We start from the raw sequence: 15,800 nt of genomic DNA, 5'->3' as shown, positions 1-15,800 counted from the left end.
AGAAAGCTAATAAAGAACAAGCATATCTATGGCTGGTCACTCTCCTGTTTGTCAACGTATCTTTTAAAACAGGGAACCCAGCCTGTCAAACCATACTCTATGTGTCTTATTGTAAAGTGTGGAAAAATGAACTGCATAATAGAATTCAGTTCATGCAATTTTTCTAACAACTGCATCAAACTGTTGTCTATGATTACATGTTTGTTCTGTGAAAATCTCCTGGTTCTTTTTTACCCTAAGAACTACACAATCAGTTCTTAGCCTGTGCTTATGCTGTTAAGTTTCTCAAACCTACATGCAAGAGTTCACATTTATGCATGTGAATTTTTCCTGCTCTGAAGCATATGGGAGTCTGATGAAGAGGATGTCCAGCCAGTTGAAAGTGTGTCTTATGAGCTCTGTAATAATTTAAACAATCCTCACTCCTCTGTGGAGCCTCTGTGTTCTTCCTGGATAATGTTTATGTGCATTTGTGTGAACAACGTGTGCACAGAAGAAAAACCAAAAGTCCAGCTTTAAATTTTTACCTGGGACGTTGAGTACTGTAGGAGGCGATAACAAAGACGTTCTTTGTAAGCAATATAACTATCGATCTTGTGCCACAGTGGTTTTCTGGCTGCCCAAGTCAACAACTTGTTGCTTCTGTGCATTTAATCATGGTGCAGTGCCCAAGAGTTAAGGCGATTGAAACTCTTTAGTCAGGCAGGTAATTGCACGTGTACATCAAAGTTAATAGTGGCCTTCCAGAATGATAGAATATTAAATGCAAGGGAATTGTTTGGATCAATATTTGTTTCTTACAAACTTCATAAACAGCAATTGCCAAATAGGTGGTAAGCACCTGGTCAATAAGTGTGTCGGGATTGTGCACACTGCTGCTTTGAACCCTTCTGAGTATGAGGCTGTATTAGCGAAGGTAAGAATACTCATTCAGCTCCAGTTTAATTGCATCTATGGGGCAGTTTCTGTAGGTCACAAGGTGCGTAGCATCCTTTCATGGACTTCAGGAGAGGGCTGGGATCAGACCAGTTCAAGAGAAGGAGGCAGTAAGCCCACAGACTCATTTCCTCCACTAGAACCAAGCCCTTGATTGTTTCCTTCTGGACAAGCTCAGGGCCTGGTACAGACCCTGCTATAGAGCAGGTGCTCAATACATATTTGTTAGATAGATAAATCATTTGATACTTTGATGAATGAATGGACAAATAAATGTATATCAGCTGCACCCACTCACACTTAGGTGTATTGCCTGGGAAGATGAGTTTATTACTAACAAGTCCACTTCAGGACCCCCTGATTGAAGAGTGTGTCTTCAGCAGGTTTTAATTCCTGTCTAGGAAGTGGAGTGTTCTCTTTCTTTTTCTTGGCATGCTCAGGGAGGACAAAGAGGAGACATTTGCCTTCAGCTTCATACCATTCTTTACTCGAAGGCATTTTCTTCTTGTTCAAGGGCCTTGGAGAGCCTTATTTCCCAATTACTATTTTTAATGGGCCCCTGCATTAAAGCAACTACCTTAACTTTCTAAAATGCATGCTTTTCTAGAGGAATCCAAAGCATATCCTGACCCTTTAAAATCACAATTCTGAGTACTATGTTACTAACTTTCCTTTAGGGTGAATGTCTCCCCCAAAGCCCCACATGGCTAACGTACTAATGTACATGGCTAAGAAGTCATCTTCCCCATAAAGTAGTTATATATTAGGTATGTATTTAGCATCTAAAAACTGATAACCTGACTTACATTGGATTAAACAGAAGATAGTTTATTTTTCGAATGTGAGGTAGGTGACCTGTTCAGAGGTGGGTGATACAGGACTAGTGTAACTCCAGAGGGAAAATGTCAAGTGTTTAGGCTCCTTCTATCTTTTTGCTTTTGCATCCTTAGAATATGATTTTGACCTCATGCTCTCGGAATGGGTATCTTCCAGAGACAGTGATTCTGCATTTTGGGCAGGAGGAATAAGGCTTTGTGGCAGAAAGGCTGCAGGGACATGCTGTCTAAGTCTGCCTTCTTAAAAAACCTTTCCCAAGGACATCGTTTACATTTCTTCAAGATTAACTGGGCCGCAAAGGCGCTCTGACTGTAGGGGAGTTTGGGATGGCAGGGATTTTTAGTGGGGCGTATTGCCACTCTATGTACTTTACTCCTCCCTACCCTCCAAAAACAACTGGTTCAACTTACAAGGAAGAAAGCAGAGTAGATGTTGAGTACAAATTGGGAGTACCTGCTACAACTGCTGTTCTAGATTGATAGCTTGATCTATTAGCCAAGGACTGGGCTGCCCCCCAAAACTACAATTGAGAAGTCACTAATTTTTAAAATGAATTTTGGTGTGTTCCTATGTAGATCCTACCTAGTAGTTATGAGAAACTATTGGATTCTTTATAGATCTGAGTCTGATTACAAATCATACTATTTTTATACCATTTTTTAAAATCTGGGAAATTGCAACACATTTTCCATTCTTTGACCTGTTAGCAATCCAACTCTTAATTTTTTTTTTATTCCCAATCCTGGAAAACTAGTGGACTCAAACTTTATTTGCCCATCTTACCTATTTTCAATTGTTCTGTTACTAGACTGAAAGTTTACACTGGGTGAAAAGAATACTGTCTGCTCCAGATTCTACTTACTTCAGGCACAGTGAACAACTCCAGACTTCTCCGACTGTTTGATTGAAACAGTCAGATTTTATTCTATTGAGTAATAGATCTGTACTCTCATAATTTGGTTTCTGTGTATAGTTCTATATTCCCTTTAATTTTCATAAATAATTTCCTAAATGTATACAGTAGATTATTCCACCAAAATTAGAAAATATTACTCCAGTTATACATAAAACAAGAAATATCTACTATGTTAATACACTTATTTTCTTGCTCTTGTTTAATGTCTCTTTAGGCTATTTAATTCAAAAATGCCTTAACATCACTATTTTGACAAACTGGGGAAAAAAAGACAATTAAAATAAGAGCTAAAACTTCCTCCACTAATCAGTCACCGTACCTCAGATGTCTGTTAACAGTATGAAGTGTAGGATTCTAGGGCAACGCGGATAACTGAGGAATAAGTTGAAATAAATTATAAGGTTTTGTCACAACCCTATTATTTAGCTCTGGGGACTTTTTGTTCTTCGTTATCTGACATGACAATCTTCAGCATAGAAAATGTGCAGCTTCCTTAAACATGACTCACATGAGCAATAAACCTTTAAACAAAAAATAGGCTGTGAACACAGGCTCATGGTTTTCCTTCCCCACACTTCACACATGTGACTGTTACTCACCTTTACTGTTTAAGAGTATGCTTTCCTCCTCTGTGAATATAAATGCATTTTACATTGATTAGGATTTTCACATGATGCTCCAGAGCACAGCTTTACAGTTAACTTTTCTTAAATCTGAATGCAATACTGACTGATGACAGTGGTTAATACTGTTGTGAACCTTGAAAGGAAAGCAAACATTTTTTGCCAAAATGTACATAATTTTCAATTTCTAGTGCTAGCAAATGTTACTTACTACAAAATTAAAAAAAAATTACTTATATTTTTCTAAAAGAGAGAAAAGGAAAAGCCTCACGTATAAGTTCAAATTCTTCCTTGTTGAGCTGATTATCTTTGGCTTGTATAGTGGTTTAGGTGTTTCTTTTTTTTTTAGTGCTGTGTAAAGGTTGGTTCAAAACTGTAAACATAAAAGAGGTCTTTTTAAAATCTCTTCTATTGATTGGCTGGGAAGGTTTGTGTTTGGGGGGATCTCTTGCAGTTTCTCTAGAGACTATTTATGTAAATTGAAAAAAAATCAGCATTACTTGAAAATATAACTAAAACTGTGATTTAACAGTACAAAAGAGGGTACTGTCTAATCCCTCCAGTAGGAGATTGCTTTTCTTCATGATCCGTTGCTTCCGTACTGTTTCTGGTGCCTTCTGCTGAAGGAGAAAAGACCCACCTTTATTCTCTTTCACCATGCCTGTTTGCTTGCCTCTGAGAAGCTAGGCGGGAAATAATCACTGAAATGAGTAAATTTCAATAATACTAGTAAAATGCATGACTGATAAGATCTTCAAGTCTCAATGGGACAACAGTGACTATACCAAACTGTGATGTACATGGGATCCTGAAATGAGAAATTGAGAATTTGGCATAGCATAGCAATGTGGATGTGACTTCTCTGTGGCTCGTCTACATACTACTGTAAATGTTTGATGGAATGAGATAGCGTGTGATTCCCAAACTGATGATTTTGTGAAGTAGGTAGGTTTTTCTGCATGATCCTTTGAATTTTTTCTTTGGCAGATGGCAAATCGAAATGTTGCCAAAATGAAAGGCTACTGATTATGTTTGCAGTTGATCTACCATTGGCCATTAAACTATCCAGTTCTCACCACATTTTAAGTTGGTGTTTGCTATGCTAGGAAGTAACATTATTTTGAAGCAAACCACTGTGAATTGGACTAACACAGTTCCATTCTCAGTATCTGGCTCCTAAATTTCATTAATGAGTGACATTTTGCATTGCACAGAAAATTGCACACTATTTTGGCTCTCCATCCTTAAAAACTAGAACAGCAAATTCAGTTCTAAGTATTTAAGGGTAATGGTAGATGAGACGTTTATTTCTTCTCTCCATTTGGATATAAAACTTTCCCTTAAGTCTAGGAATGTTTCTTGTATCTTTTTGATTAGGTGCCTAAAGCAATCTGAGGGTAAACTATTCATTTGAAAATAATATACAAGGCAGTCATCAGGTATGCATTTAAAAAATCATCAGATATGCTTTTGTTTTAATACCTATGATGTCTTAAATATTGAAGACCACACCATATGCCTAATGAAAGCTTCATTAGGAAGACATTAGTAGATTAATTCCACTTGCTGGGTGGTTTATTTTACTTAGAATGCAATAAGGTAAGTTCATTAGTTTGCAGACGTAATGTTTTCTACGGTACCTCAGTGCAACTAGGAACAATTCCACAGAGGTCTACGGATCCACTAACACCTGTCAAGATAAACACACACGTCTCTGGGGGAATCATCTTAGCAGCAGAACAGAGAAAACCTGAGGAAAGTAATTCTTTCATGAGAGAAAAAGAAGACAGATTTTTTAAAAAGCTGATTAGTGATTTTTGTATTTTTATATAAGTTTCAAAAAATATATTCTCTCTTTTAAGAATAAGTGTTTCAAAGCATATACTACTCATTTTGAAATACGTATTTGAAGAGCTTTGAACTATATGGAATGATCATTCAATTTGAATTGAGCTACTGGAAGTTTTTCCGACACCTATAGCCAAGTCTCTCATCCATCCCAGAACAAGTATATTACATTTTAAGTTCTGCTATAGTGATATTATTTGAATGGTTATAGTTAAAATGGTGCCAGAATTTCCATTATAAAACCCTATTTTCAAGGATTTATAAGTTGGCTATAAATGTTTGCTCTGCAATTCAACTTGGCAGCAAGCATCTTTGCTTGGTGGTATTTTTTTTTCCTTTCACATAGTATGGGAAAGAAAGACATCTGTTTATAATATGAGTAGGAAAATATGACAGTGAATTCCCTTATTCTTCATAACTAATTTATCATTCGAATCAAATTTCAGCCAAAGTTTCGTATATATTTTAGGCGATAAAAGAGCTAACCAAAAGTCTGCAAGGATAATTTGAAGAGAATGTGTTTCCTTTGCTGGTTTGGATTATTTTAAACTCCTAAACATGGAGATAGGCTTAACCAGTTATTTGCATATTTCATTCATTCAGCACGATGATAATATGAATATACTCTTCCATGTCCTGGGCATTTTTTTTTCAGTTATTTGTGATAGTCTATAGTTTAGAAAGTAGCAAATAACTGGCGGAGTTCAGAAAATTTTCCAGCAATTTGGCAGAAAAATGAGTGGGGTGCTAAGAGGGGTAGGAAGGAGAGAAGGTCATTTACAGAGGGACTAGCATGGGCAATGGTAAGGAAGTGACAAAATGCAGTGTGTTTAGGGACGAGAGATGTTCACGAGGCTGGAGTGTAGGATGTTTGTGGCAGACATGGCGGAAGTTGAGATAAAGATGAGACTCGAGAGAGGCAGGTTATAGGCAAATTTTGAAGGACTTAATATGCCGTGCTGAATGAAGCTCTTTGACCCACTTGGAAAACCAATCTTTGTAGTGGGATAGTCACGCTAACTGACCCATAGTACTGACATCAAAATACCACTCTGACAAAATGTGTAATCTAATATATTTGTCCTAAATTGGACGGGGATTAAATTATAGGTCCCAGGTAAACCTATTTAGAGATTCGATTCAAATCGCTTGATTAAATTCCTTTCAGTGAATTCAAATGGCAGCATATGCTCCAGTATATATATTCATAAAGATAGATCGAACTGGTTTATGCTCCGAGTGCTCGGGCATTCAGGAAATTGAACTCACGGTATGGGCATGAAGTCTGGTTCCGGATTTGAATAACTGTATTTACTAGGGAATTTGCAAATTATGTCTCAGTTTTTATATCACCTTACTTGCTTACTTGCCTTATAGCAATCCTTCCAACTCCAGTTCCATTCTCAGCAATCCTATGTTTCTCTCTTCTGCAGTGGTGCATACATATGATACACTGTGCTGGTGGGTGCAGGCAGACAGATTCCAGCTTGTCAGTTTTTGTCATTGGTCTTTCCCATAGCTGATGCTGGTCAGACTGAAGACCTAAGATGCCAGGATCTGAAAGGGACTTCTTTTCTTTTTTCTCTTCTTTTCTTTTTTCCCATCACCACACTCCTTCCCTTCCCTTCCCTTCCCTTCCCTTCCCTTTCCTTTTCCTTTTCCTTTTCCTTTTCCTTTTCCTTTTCTTTTTTAATGATGCCTGACAGTTTGAACGCAATGACCAGTATAAGGTTTTAAAATGGAAACAAGCATTCTCACCTGTGTAAGGCTACATGGCTAATAAGTTTAAGGAAAGTCAGAATTGAACCCCAATGTGTAGTGCACTCAGTCCTGTAGGAACTAAGTCCTGTCTCTAGCCATTGGCCAGGCTGACTGAAGAGCTCAAATTCAAAAGACGGTAAGGGAAAAAAGATAGTTTTTTCTAAGTGGAATAAAGGGAATTTACAGTTACATGGTGTGAAATGAGAACCTGTAGGTTTACATGATACACATCTTGAAGTCTTTAAAGAATGCTTTAAAGAAGAGATCTGGGAACAGCACTAGTGTCTATGTTTAGAGTACACAGCCCAGGAGATGGAGTTACTGCTAAGGAGCTTGACTAGAAAACTCTCTCTGCGTTGGTCAATAACATCTGTGTTCAAGGCTTTGGCATTCAGACAGAGCAGTGGTTCTGAAAATCTGGTTTCCATGGGTCAGCAGTATGAGCGTTACCTGGGACCCTGTTAAAAATGCAAATTATCAGGCCTCTCTACAGAGCAAGAGAATTAAAAGCAAAGCAGTCTAGGGTTTAATAAGCTGTTGTAGTGATTCTCAGGCACGCTAAAGTTTGAGCGCCCCAGATTTAGAGAAACAGAGACTGAACTAAGAAATGACTGGGGAGGTGGCTGAACTTGACTGAGTAGGAAGAGTTTGAAATAGGGCTAAATTAAAAAGGACATTCCAGCTCGTTACCATTATGTCTTTAGCAGCTATTTAAAATCTGTACACACGAATAAATGACAATAACTTACATTTAGTGCTTAATACATTTCGAAGGCTGTTCCAATTCCATTACGCAGTGTTATAATCATTTTACAGAAGAGGTAACTGGGGCAAGGGTCCATAACACCCAGTGTCACATGGATAATAATGATGGAGTCAGGTTCAGACTTACAGCTGGCATTCAAGCTACATGTTCTCCCTCTACATTATGAACATGTTCACATCAAAGGGCAGGAACCTAGGGAGAGTTTGTCGGCAACACAAGTTCCTTTGAATAACTATACAAATGATATAAGATAACAGTGATCAAAAGATAGCATATGATTGGTTGGTGCCAAAGCAATGCCCACAACACTTAAAGATGCGGTTAATAATGAAATTTCTATGACCCTGCCTTGGTGCTTAGGGAACAAATTTTATGTAGGATGTCATAACTGAAATTTCTATTTAAACTTAAGTGGGGCAAGAGAAAAGAGAGAGAGCTTGCAACAACTTCAGTCCTAAACACAACTAGCCATGACTGAATAAATCTCTGCGTGTTTCATGAAGCAAACCAAAGGCTTTAGTGTATTTTGAGTGAACAGAGTTTCACGGTGGCTCATGTAGGGTTCCCACGAGTTCCCCTCATTTGTTATGTCAATGTGGAGGTTCTGAATTCACCAGTCTACATCTATGACTGTGTCATGGGTGGTGGGAGATGAAAGTGCACTTCTTGATAAGTAAACACTTTATAAATAAATCTGGCTTTTTGGTAATGTTACTACTTCTGTGGGCCTCAAGTTTATCATCTGAAGAGCTTGCACTACAAAATCTCCAAAGATGCTTTAACTCGCTGGCATCTTTTCTTCCTTCCTTCCTTCCTTCCTTCCTTCCTTCCTTCCTTCCTTCCTTCCTTCCTTCCTTCCTTCCTTCCTTCCCTTCTCTCAGTGTTCTTACTCATCTGATCTATTCTGATCTTTTCTCAGAACACCTTTAGGGACCGGCAATAACCCAGAAAGGTAGAAGCATCAGAGGTTTGTCTTTACAGCTTCACAGACAGCATCCTCTCCTGAGTCTCTCCCTCTTTACTCTCCCTCAGCCCCAGTTCAGAGATGCAGGTAGATGGGCATGTGGGGTCGTTTTTGCCTTTCCTTTGTGCTGACAGCAGCAGCAATGCAAAACGCAAGACTGACACTCTCCTCGTTTTTAATTTTTAAAAGATTGGTGCTGCCTGTGGGTTTTAATATACTTCCTTTCTGCTGTTTTTAGTGTCTACTTTTCTATTTAAAAAGCTTACTACTGAGCAGTAACAATTTCCAATTAAGTCTTAAGAGAAACACAGAAAGGTTGAAAGTGTCTGCTTGACAGCCATCCTGTTTCTTGAAACAGAAAGGTGGATTTTACAAATTTGAAAACATAATTTGAAATGACCCGTCCTTTTCCATTTCTGTGCAACCTCCCCCTTCTACTCTCTCTCCTGTTCTCTCTCCTTCCATTTCCTTTGTTTTGTCCTCTCAGCTTTCCACCCCGTCTCCCATTCCTTAACACTGTGGTCTGATATAGGCTACCTTCTTGTTCATTATAAATCATCAGCTATGAGTGAGTCTAGAACAGCTCCCCCTGAACAGCTGTTAGATGCTCTTGGTAGATCTGGCACCCCCCCCCCCCACCATTGTCAGAGGCAGGTGAGCGTAAACCGCTCTTCCAAGCTTTCCCATGGGTCAGAGTGGATGTAAGATGCACACCAACTTTTGCTACAGAAACAGACATTTATTAATAAGTAGGTATGACATCTTACAGCCTGTTCTGGAAGCTGGATGAAGTCCCAGCTGGTGTTGCATTTAGGTACCTGAAAAAAGTCTTGGAAATTAGTTTTCTTGAACAAATACGGCAGTATTTCAGTGGCAGCATCCAGATCATCATCTGTCAGGATTAGATGACTGAGGTTTGTTAGGGATCAGAGAGAGCACTCAATTCCTATAGTTTCGTGATGACTAAATGAGCTAATACATTTATGCTTCTCAGAGGTGTGCCTGTTACAACTGTGTTAGTTCTTATTATTACTAATATGGTACCATTCATTACGATAAAGAGTGAAAGGCCTCTTGGATTCACATACTCTATTCAAACAGAAGCAGAGCGTGTTTATCAAAAAATTTGGCCAATCCATCTATCCTGAATGTTAATGGTTTCACCAAAGAGAACCCATTCCTAACCTCCATGAACCAGTTGACAAGCCATTTATGTCCCCGATAAGAACCTGTTTCCAACATACATTGTAATTAATGAGTAAAGCCACAATGTGATTAAAGACCACGATAGCACAAGACTTCTAGAAGCTACGCCTGACTTCTGTAATCCTGCCTGAGATGTTGGCGCATCCATTCTCAATGAAGGCAACTGCTTCTCCTGAGACACAGAACGACACTAACACACACTGTTATTACATTGTCCATGGTGAAATATCTAACAGTAAATTATAGGCAGTTGAGCACCATGTCTCCTCCAGCCAATTTTTTACTCACCGATGAGTAATTTATCAGTTTCCTTTAGATACTGCACTTCCAACCACGAGGCCTGACCTGCCGAAGAGACACAAAGAGTAAGCACAGGCTTTATTTGCTTCATCCAGTTTGGGCATGAGTTTGCTCACAAGACTTTTCTCCACTCTCTAGACAGAGAACTGCTCCTTGTTGCACCAAACTGCAACCATTTATAACAACGATTGCAGCATCGGTATTGCCGAATCCACCCTAGAATCTCCTACGTATTGCACAGGTGCCCTAGACATCTGCCTGGAAACACTGGAGCTACCGTTTCTTCTTTCCAGGCAGCCTTAAATGTGTGCTCTTTAGCCCTTGAGACTCCAGTAAAACTGAGATTTCTGGCCTGTCCTTTCCCTAACCGAGCCTTCACCTGCCAAAGCCTGAGACAGTATAAGACAGTCAGGGGAGCTTTTTCTTCATTGAATGCTCTTGGGAAGATTCGTCAGAATCTTCTACACTTAATCTATTCCTATGGCTTTAATTTATACAAATCACTCCACAAAGCCCCAGCCCCATCCTTCCCTACTGACTCAAGAAAGTAACAAATCCTTGTTATTCATGGATATGACTGCACCTCCTCCCTGAAATCTGTAACCCTCAAATCAACACCCATGGCACTAAGGTGGTCATTAGCAGACACACAGTGGAGTGGGAAAACCTTTGTGTCCCCAACACCCATGTTCCCAGCTGAGGTCAAACAAGGCAATGCTCCACCTTCAGCTCATACTGTTCACCAGTGCCCTCTGTGTGGTCTATGCAGTGCTATATTTTTCACATTTTTTGTGCTTTTTCTTGGTGATTTTGCTATTTAAAATGGCCCCCAAACATAATGCCAAAGTGCTGTTTCATGTTCCCAGGGACAAGAAGGCCATGGTATACCTTAAGGAGAAAGTAATTATAATAGATAAGCTTTATTCAGGCTTAAGTTGTAGCGATGTTGGCCATGAGTTCGATATTAATGAATCAACAATATATATTTAATAAGATGTCTTTAAACTGAAAACACATAAAATAAGGTGGTATACCCATCTGTTGATAAAAATATGACTGGAGGCTTGCAGGAACCTAACCATAGGAGCAATGGTCCAGCATTTCCTAATTCAGTGTTCACAGTGACTCTGCAGACCGTAACTACTGCAGATGATGACAACTGGCTGTATGCATTAAGAAACTAACTTACATTTCACAAATGTCAGGCACTAGAGAGAGTACAAATGAAGATTTGACCCCTCTCCCCTTTAGGAATCTGCCGTCTAGTTAGGGAGGAAAGGACCAATCATCACCACAGATGAGGGTATCAGAGAACAAGGCAATGCTCTCCCTTCCTATAGATGGAAGGGAACCAAATACAGATATAACCAAATATAGATGGAAGAGAACCAAAACGGCTGATCAGCTCAAATATGTTAGACCCATCTGGAAGGAGAGACACATTGCCTTCATTGTGGGAAGTGTGTGATATATTGTAAAGCACTCTCACAGTAAATATTGCATTATATCCTTCCTGACCTGTGAGATTGTTAGGAAAAATAGGAACATGACTATTTTATAAAGGAAGCCACGGAGGCTGGTAGAGAGGCTAAGTAACTAATGTGGCATAACCAGTAGATGGCAGTGCCAAGAATGCAGCACCGATTGCCCTGCTTCCTAATCCACTTCTCTTTTTCCTTTTGAAGCTTACTGGCTATTTTAAAAATGAATACTCACAATCTTTGACTAATGAATTAAATTACACCTGCTTAAAAAATAACAAGATGAAGAGGGAATGGCCGGAGGAGAAGGGTGGGAACAGGGCATGGTGGAAAATGCTAGATTTGGGTCCTGTTGGTCTTGGAGCAGCTGTGGGAGGTTGGGAGACATGGCACATTTAAGTAGATAAAAGCTGTTTCCGTTAGTGAACTACTGAAGTATTATCTTTTTAGTAGAATCACATAAACTTTTGACAAAATGTGAGGCATTGGATTGCTACACATTTGATTTGGTGGCCCCTGGACACTGGTAACATAGTGACCATCAGAGTCCTAGGGTTGACTCTTTGAATGAACTAGGGAACAATACATAAGTCAAAATGACCACTTGGGTGAGTGGGTGATTTGAACAAATCCTCCTAGAGTTATGTTTTTTTTTTCCTCAGTACATAACTTTCTATTTGTTGATATAAGGAATTATATAGACAGTGAGGAGCCTGTGAGAAATAGTGCTTATTCGGATTTGGTTTCCTTTGTCTTTACATAGGAATGAAAAAAAATGTCCAGCCACTAGACATGTCATAGTTGTTACTATCTTTTAGAAACCAGGAACTGTTTCAGTCATAGTCCTAAATCCTATCTGCTACCCTCCAGTTCCTGTGGTCCTTTGCTAAGTCCATTCACTGTGCTGGATTTTTACTCTTAGGTGCCTCTTGGCTTTGCTGGTCTTCCAGGACATATGGCTTTCAGTTAAACATTCTGCATTTAACCAGTAGACTGTAAGCGTCCTCTCTTCCTTGGGGGCGCTGGATTTAGGAATTTTTATTTCTTGGTGCTATTTTCCTTATGAAACATGATGAGAGAACGGCAGAACTCCACCCTTAATAAGAGATCATCATAGCTGGGCTTCCGTAGCGATCTTGAGGGTTCTTAAATATCCCTAAAATGTTTGACCAAAACACAAGCTGTCGCATTCAGACTGTCTCTCTCTTCGGGCATCTTCTTTCTCACCTGTCTCTTTTCTCTCTTTTAGTCTCCCTTTTTCTGTCTCTTCCTCAGCTGCCAGATTCTCTCATTCTTTTTTCCTCCTTGTGTATTTTGGTTCCCTGCACTTCCACTGCCTTCTGAGATATGATATTGTAGTGGGAAGGAGGACTCCTTGTTATGAGTAATATGTGTAATTAACAGATCATCAGAACCGATGCTTGAGTAGATGGTGTCAAACCATATTTGGCAGATTGGGTTTTGAACACCTGGCAGAACAAGTTTGGTCCAATAAAAAGAGCCGAATTCTTTCCCTTTTAAGAGCTCTCAAGACACTGGTTACATCTAAACCATAGGGGTAGGGGAAAGGTGCCATTTGGCGTTGTAATTCAGATGGAGGGATCACCTGGCGGACGAGGGAGAGTTGCTTTTTAGGTGTTCCCTGCATCGCCGTACACGTGTCCTTTTGATGTGTGGAGAATGCACGAGAGAGGCAAAGCAGGGCGATTTTTGTGGGAAGCTAGACCAGCCTCCCTCGTTACATAGGCTCGTCCTCTGCATTGCATCCGAGCTTCAGTGATTTGCTGTTTGGAGACTGCAGATTTGCATAGAGCCCCTCGCTTCGCCAGCGTGTGTGGTTTTTCTTTTCTTTTCTTTTCTCTCTCTCTCTTTTTTCTTTTTGTTTTCCTTTCCCCTTCCACTCCTTTGTCTGCTTTTTCTTTTCCCTAGCTCTCTTCCCCTGTTCAATCCCCGCTTCCTTCATAAGGGTGCACTCTTTCCTCTGAACCCCTCGCCGGGCGTAAGTGTCAGGAGGCGGCGGACGCGGAGATTGCCTCGGGAGCAGGCGATGCGCGCCGCTGCTCCGCGCGCTGCCCGGGGGAGGCTGGCGCAAGCAGGCGAGCCGGCCCGGGCTGAATGGAGGGAAGGGGCTCCTCGAGTCCATGGGGTCTGCTTCTCCCTTGAAAGGAGGTTGGGCCGGCGAAGTGGCCTCCCCAGTCCCCACACACAATGCTAAATGGATTTACCTAGTGGATTCGCGGTGGATGGCTGTCATGTAGAAGTGAGGACCCTCCGGGAGGAGCTTTAAACATTTTCCCCGCTCCCCACCCCCCGGCACGCACTCTCGCCCGAAACTCTTTGGGAGTATCTCTCGAGAACCTGGAGCCCTGGAAATCTGGGAGCAGCCGCCCGCTCCGCGCTTGCTGTTCCCCGGGGCTGCCTTTCTGGACAAGCCCCCATCAGCTGCATTCGCCTCGGCTATGTTTCGGATTCTTTGGGGTGCAAGGCACGGCGGACTCCAGGACCCCGAGAAGACTGTCCGAAGGAGGGAGAGAATGGGTGCCCTGGCGCGGTGAGGCGGCCAGCCCCGCAGCCCACCCTGAGCCGCCCGCTCCCCGGCGCCCTCTCCGCTCCCTGCGCCCCAAACTTTGCCTCCCGTGGCGGCTGCCCCTCGGCGGGCGCCCCGCCATGTACCAGAGGATGCTCCGGTGCGGCGCCGAGCTGGGCTCGCCTGGGGGCGGCGGCGGCGGCGGCGGCGGCGGCAGCGGCGCAGGGGGGCGCCTGGCCCTGCTCTGGATAGTCCCGCTCACCCTCAGCGGCCTCCTAGGAGTGGCATGGGGGGCGTCCAGTTTGGGAGCGCACCACATCCACCATTTCCATGGCAGCAGCAAGCATCATTCAGTGCCTATTGCAATCTACAGGTCACCGGCATCCTTGCGAGGCGGACACGGTGGGTCTGCGATGCCAAGTTCTCGCGGGTTACACCCTCGCTCCCCCGCTTCAACCCTGAGCTCGCTTCTCAGCCCTTAAGGCTAGGAGAAATGGGAGCGCGAGAAAGGGAGGTGCATTTGGGTGTGTTTGATGGGAGCCACTTATCTCTTTGAAGACAATAGAAAGGGGATGGGGGAATGCGTCGCGGGTGTTTGTGGTGAGGGGTGGGAGGGGAGTTCTTTGCCGGGGTGCCGGGAGAGAAACGTGGGCACCTATTGAAGGACCACCCCTGGCCGGGCTCCTGGGCCCAGCGGGAAGGGGGCGTTACTAGAGAGAAGGTCACTCTGTGTGGCCGAATGGGGACCTGAGTTCCTGAGAGAGGAGAGCTCTGCAGAACCTTTTGTCCGTGCTGTGTGTGCTGCCCCACCTCCTGTCCGTTTTCCCTGGTCTGGGGGAGGGAGAGGTTCCAGCCCTCACATTCCTCCAAAGAGTACCCAGACTGCAGCGACAGTGAGGTGGTACGTCCAGGGACTCACTCAATAGGAGCCTAATTCCGTTTGCCCCACCTCTTCCCTTAATTAAGAAGGTGGGCGGGTAATGGAGTAGCCCTCTCTAATGCTTGCCAGACCCTACCGAGGGGACCTCTGACTACCATCCCCTTTCTCCCATCCCACACACTTCTGCACTTCTTTTTGGATCAAGTATTTTGGAAAGCTATTGGGATAAGGGAGGTCCTGCTTCCTCCTTATTTAGTGCTTTAGTGTTTAGTGCTTCCCAAGGAGGGCAGGTGGGTCAGGGCTGGCTGGTCTAAGCCAGGTGGTCTGCCTGGAGGAGGAGAAGTTAGAGCAAAGAGAAGCTGTTCTCCTCACCCAGAATTCCTTTGTAAAGAGCAGACTGTGGATATAAGCCTTGGTTAGCAGATTGCTTTTCCAGAATGACCAACAGTGTAAACCCAGGTTGCTGGCATCTTCAGATAAATGCGTCTTTCATATTCTCTGAATTGCCAATAAATAAAACATTAACTGTTTTTGTGAGTCTTCCCCTACTCCCAATTTTTCTTCTCCCCCAGTGTAAAGTCCACTGGTTTAAAAAGCAGGATGAAAGTTGTGGACACTTCCCTCCTTCCCCCTCTTTTGCTTGTAGGGCCCCCTTCCCTTTCAGACTTGGTTCCTTTCGGACCCTCTGCCCAGCTGGCTCCCTAGATAATTCCTCTTCCCTAGCAGCTGCTAGCTTTACCGGGATGGCTCCCTTC

The 15,800-nt window shown here is 42.3% G+C and overlaps 1 protein-coding gene across 34 annotated transcripts in view; it reads left to right on the top strand.

Annotated features, from left to right (window-relative positions):
* NRXN1 (neurexin 1) overlaps positions 1 to 15,800 on the top strand; it is a 1,021,444-nt gene that overhangs the window by 613,354 nt on the left and 392,290 nt on the right. Inside the window, exon 1 of one of the 34 annotated variants that reach the window (XM_032497532.1) lies at positions 13,447 to 14,567. The exons of 30 other annotated variants lie outside the window; for them this stretch is intronic. In XM_032497532.1, the coding sequence (XP_032353423.1) occupies positions 14,306 to 14,567 (262 nt within the window). In that variant the 5' untranslated portion in view covers positions 13,447 to 14,305. Of the gene's footprint in view, positions 1 to 13,446; positions 14,568 to 15,800 lie in introns of those variants that run through there. 3 more of the 34 variants (XM_032497533.1, XM_032497531.1, XM_032497534.1) reach the window with 3 other exon arrangements.

The sequence above is a fragment of the Camelus ferus genome, chromosome 15 (assembly GCF_009834535.1).
Source record: "Camelus ferus isolate YT-003-E chromosome 15, BCGSAC_Cfer_1.0, whole genome shotgun sequence".
Classification (NCBI taxonomy): Eukaryota; Metazoa; Chordata; class Mammalia; order Artiodactyla; family Camelidae; genus Camelus; species Camelus ferus.
Note: the sequence above shows the minus strand (reverse complement) of the source record. Positions and strands in the feature narration are given on the sequence as shown.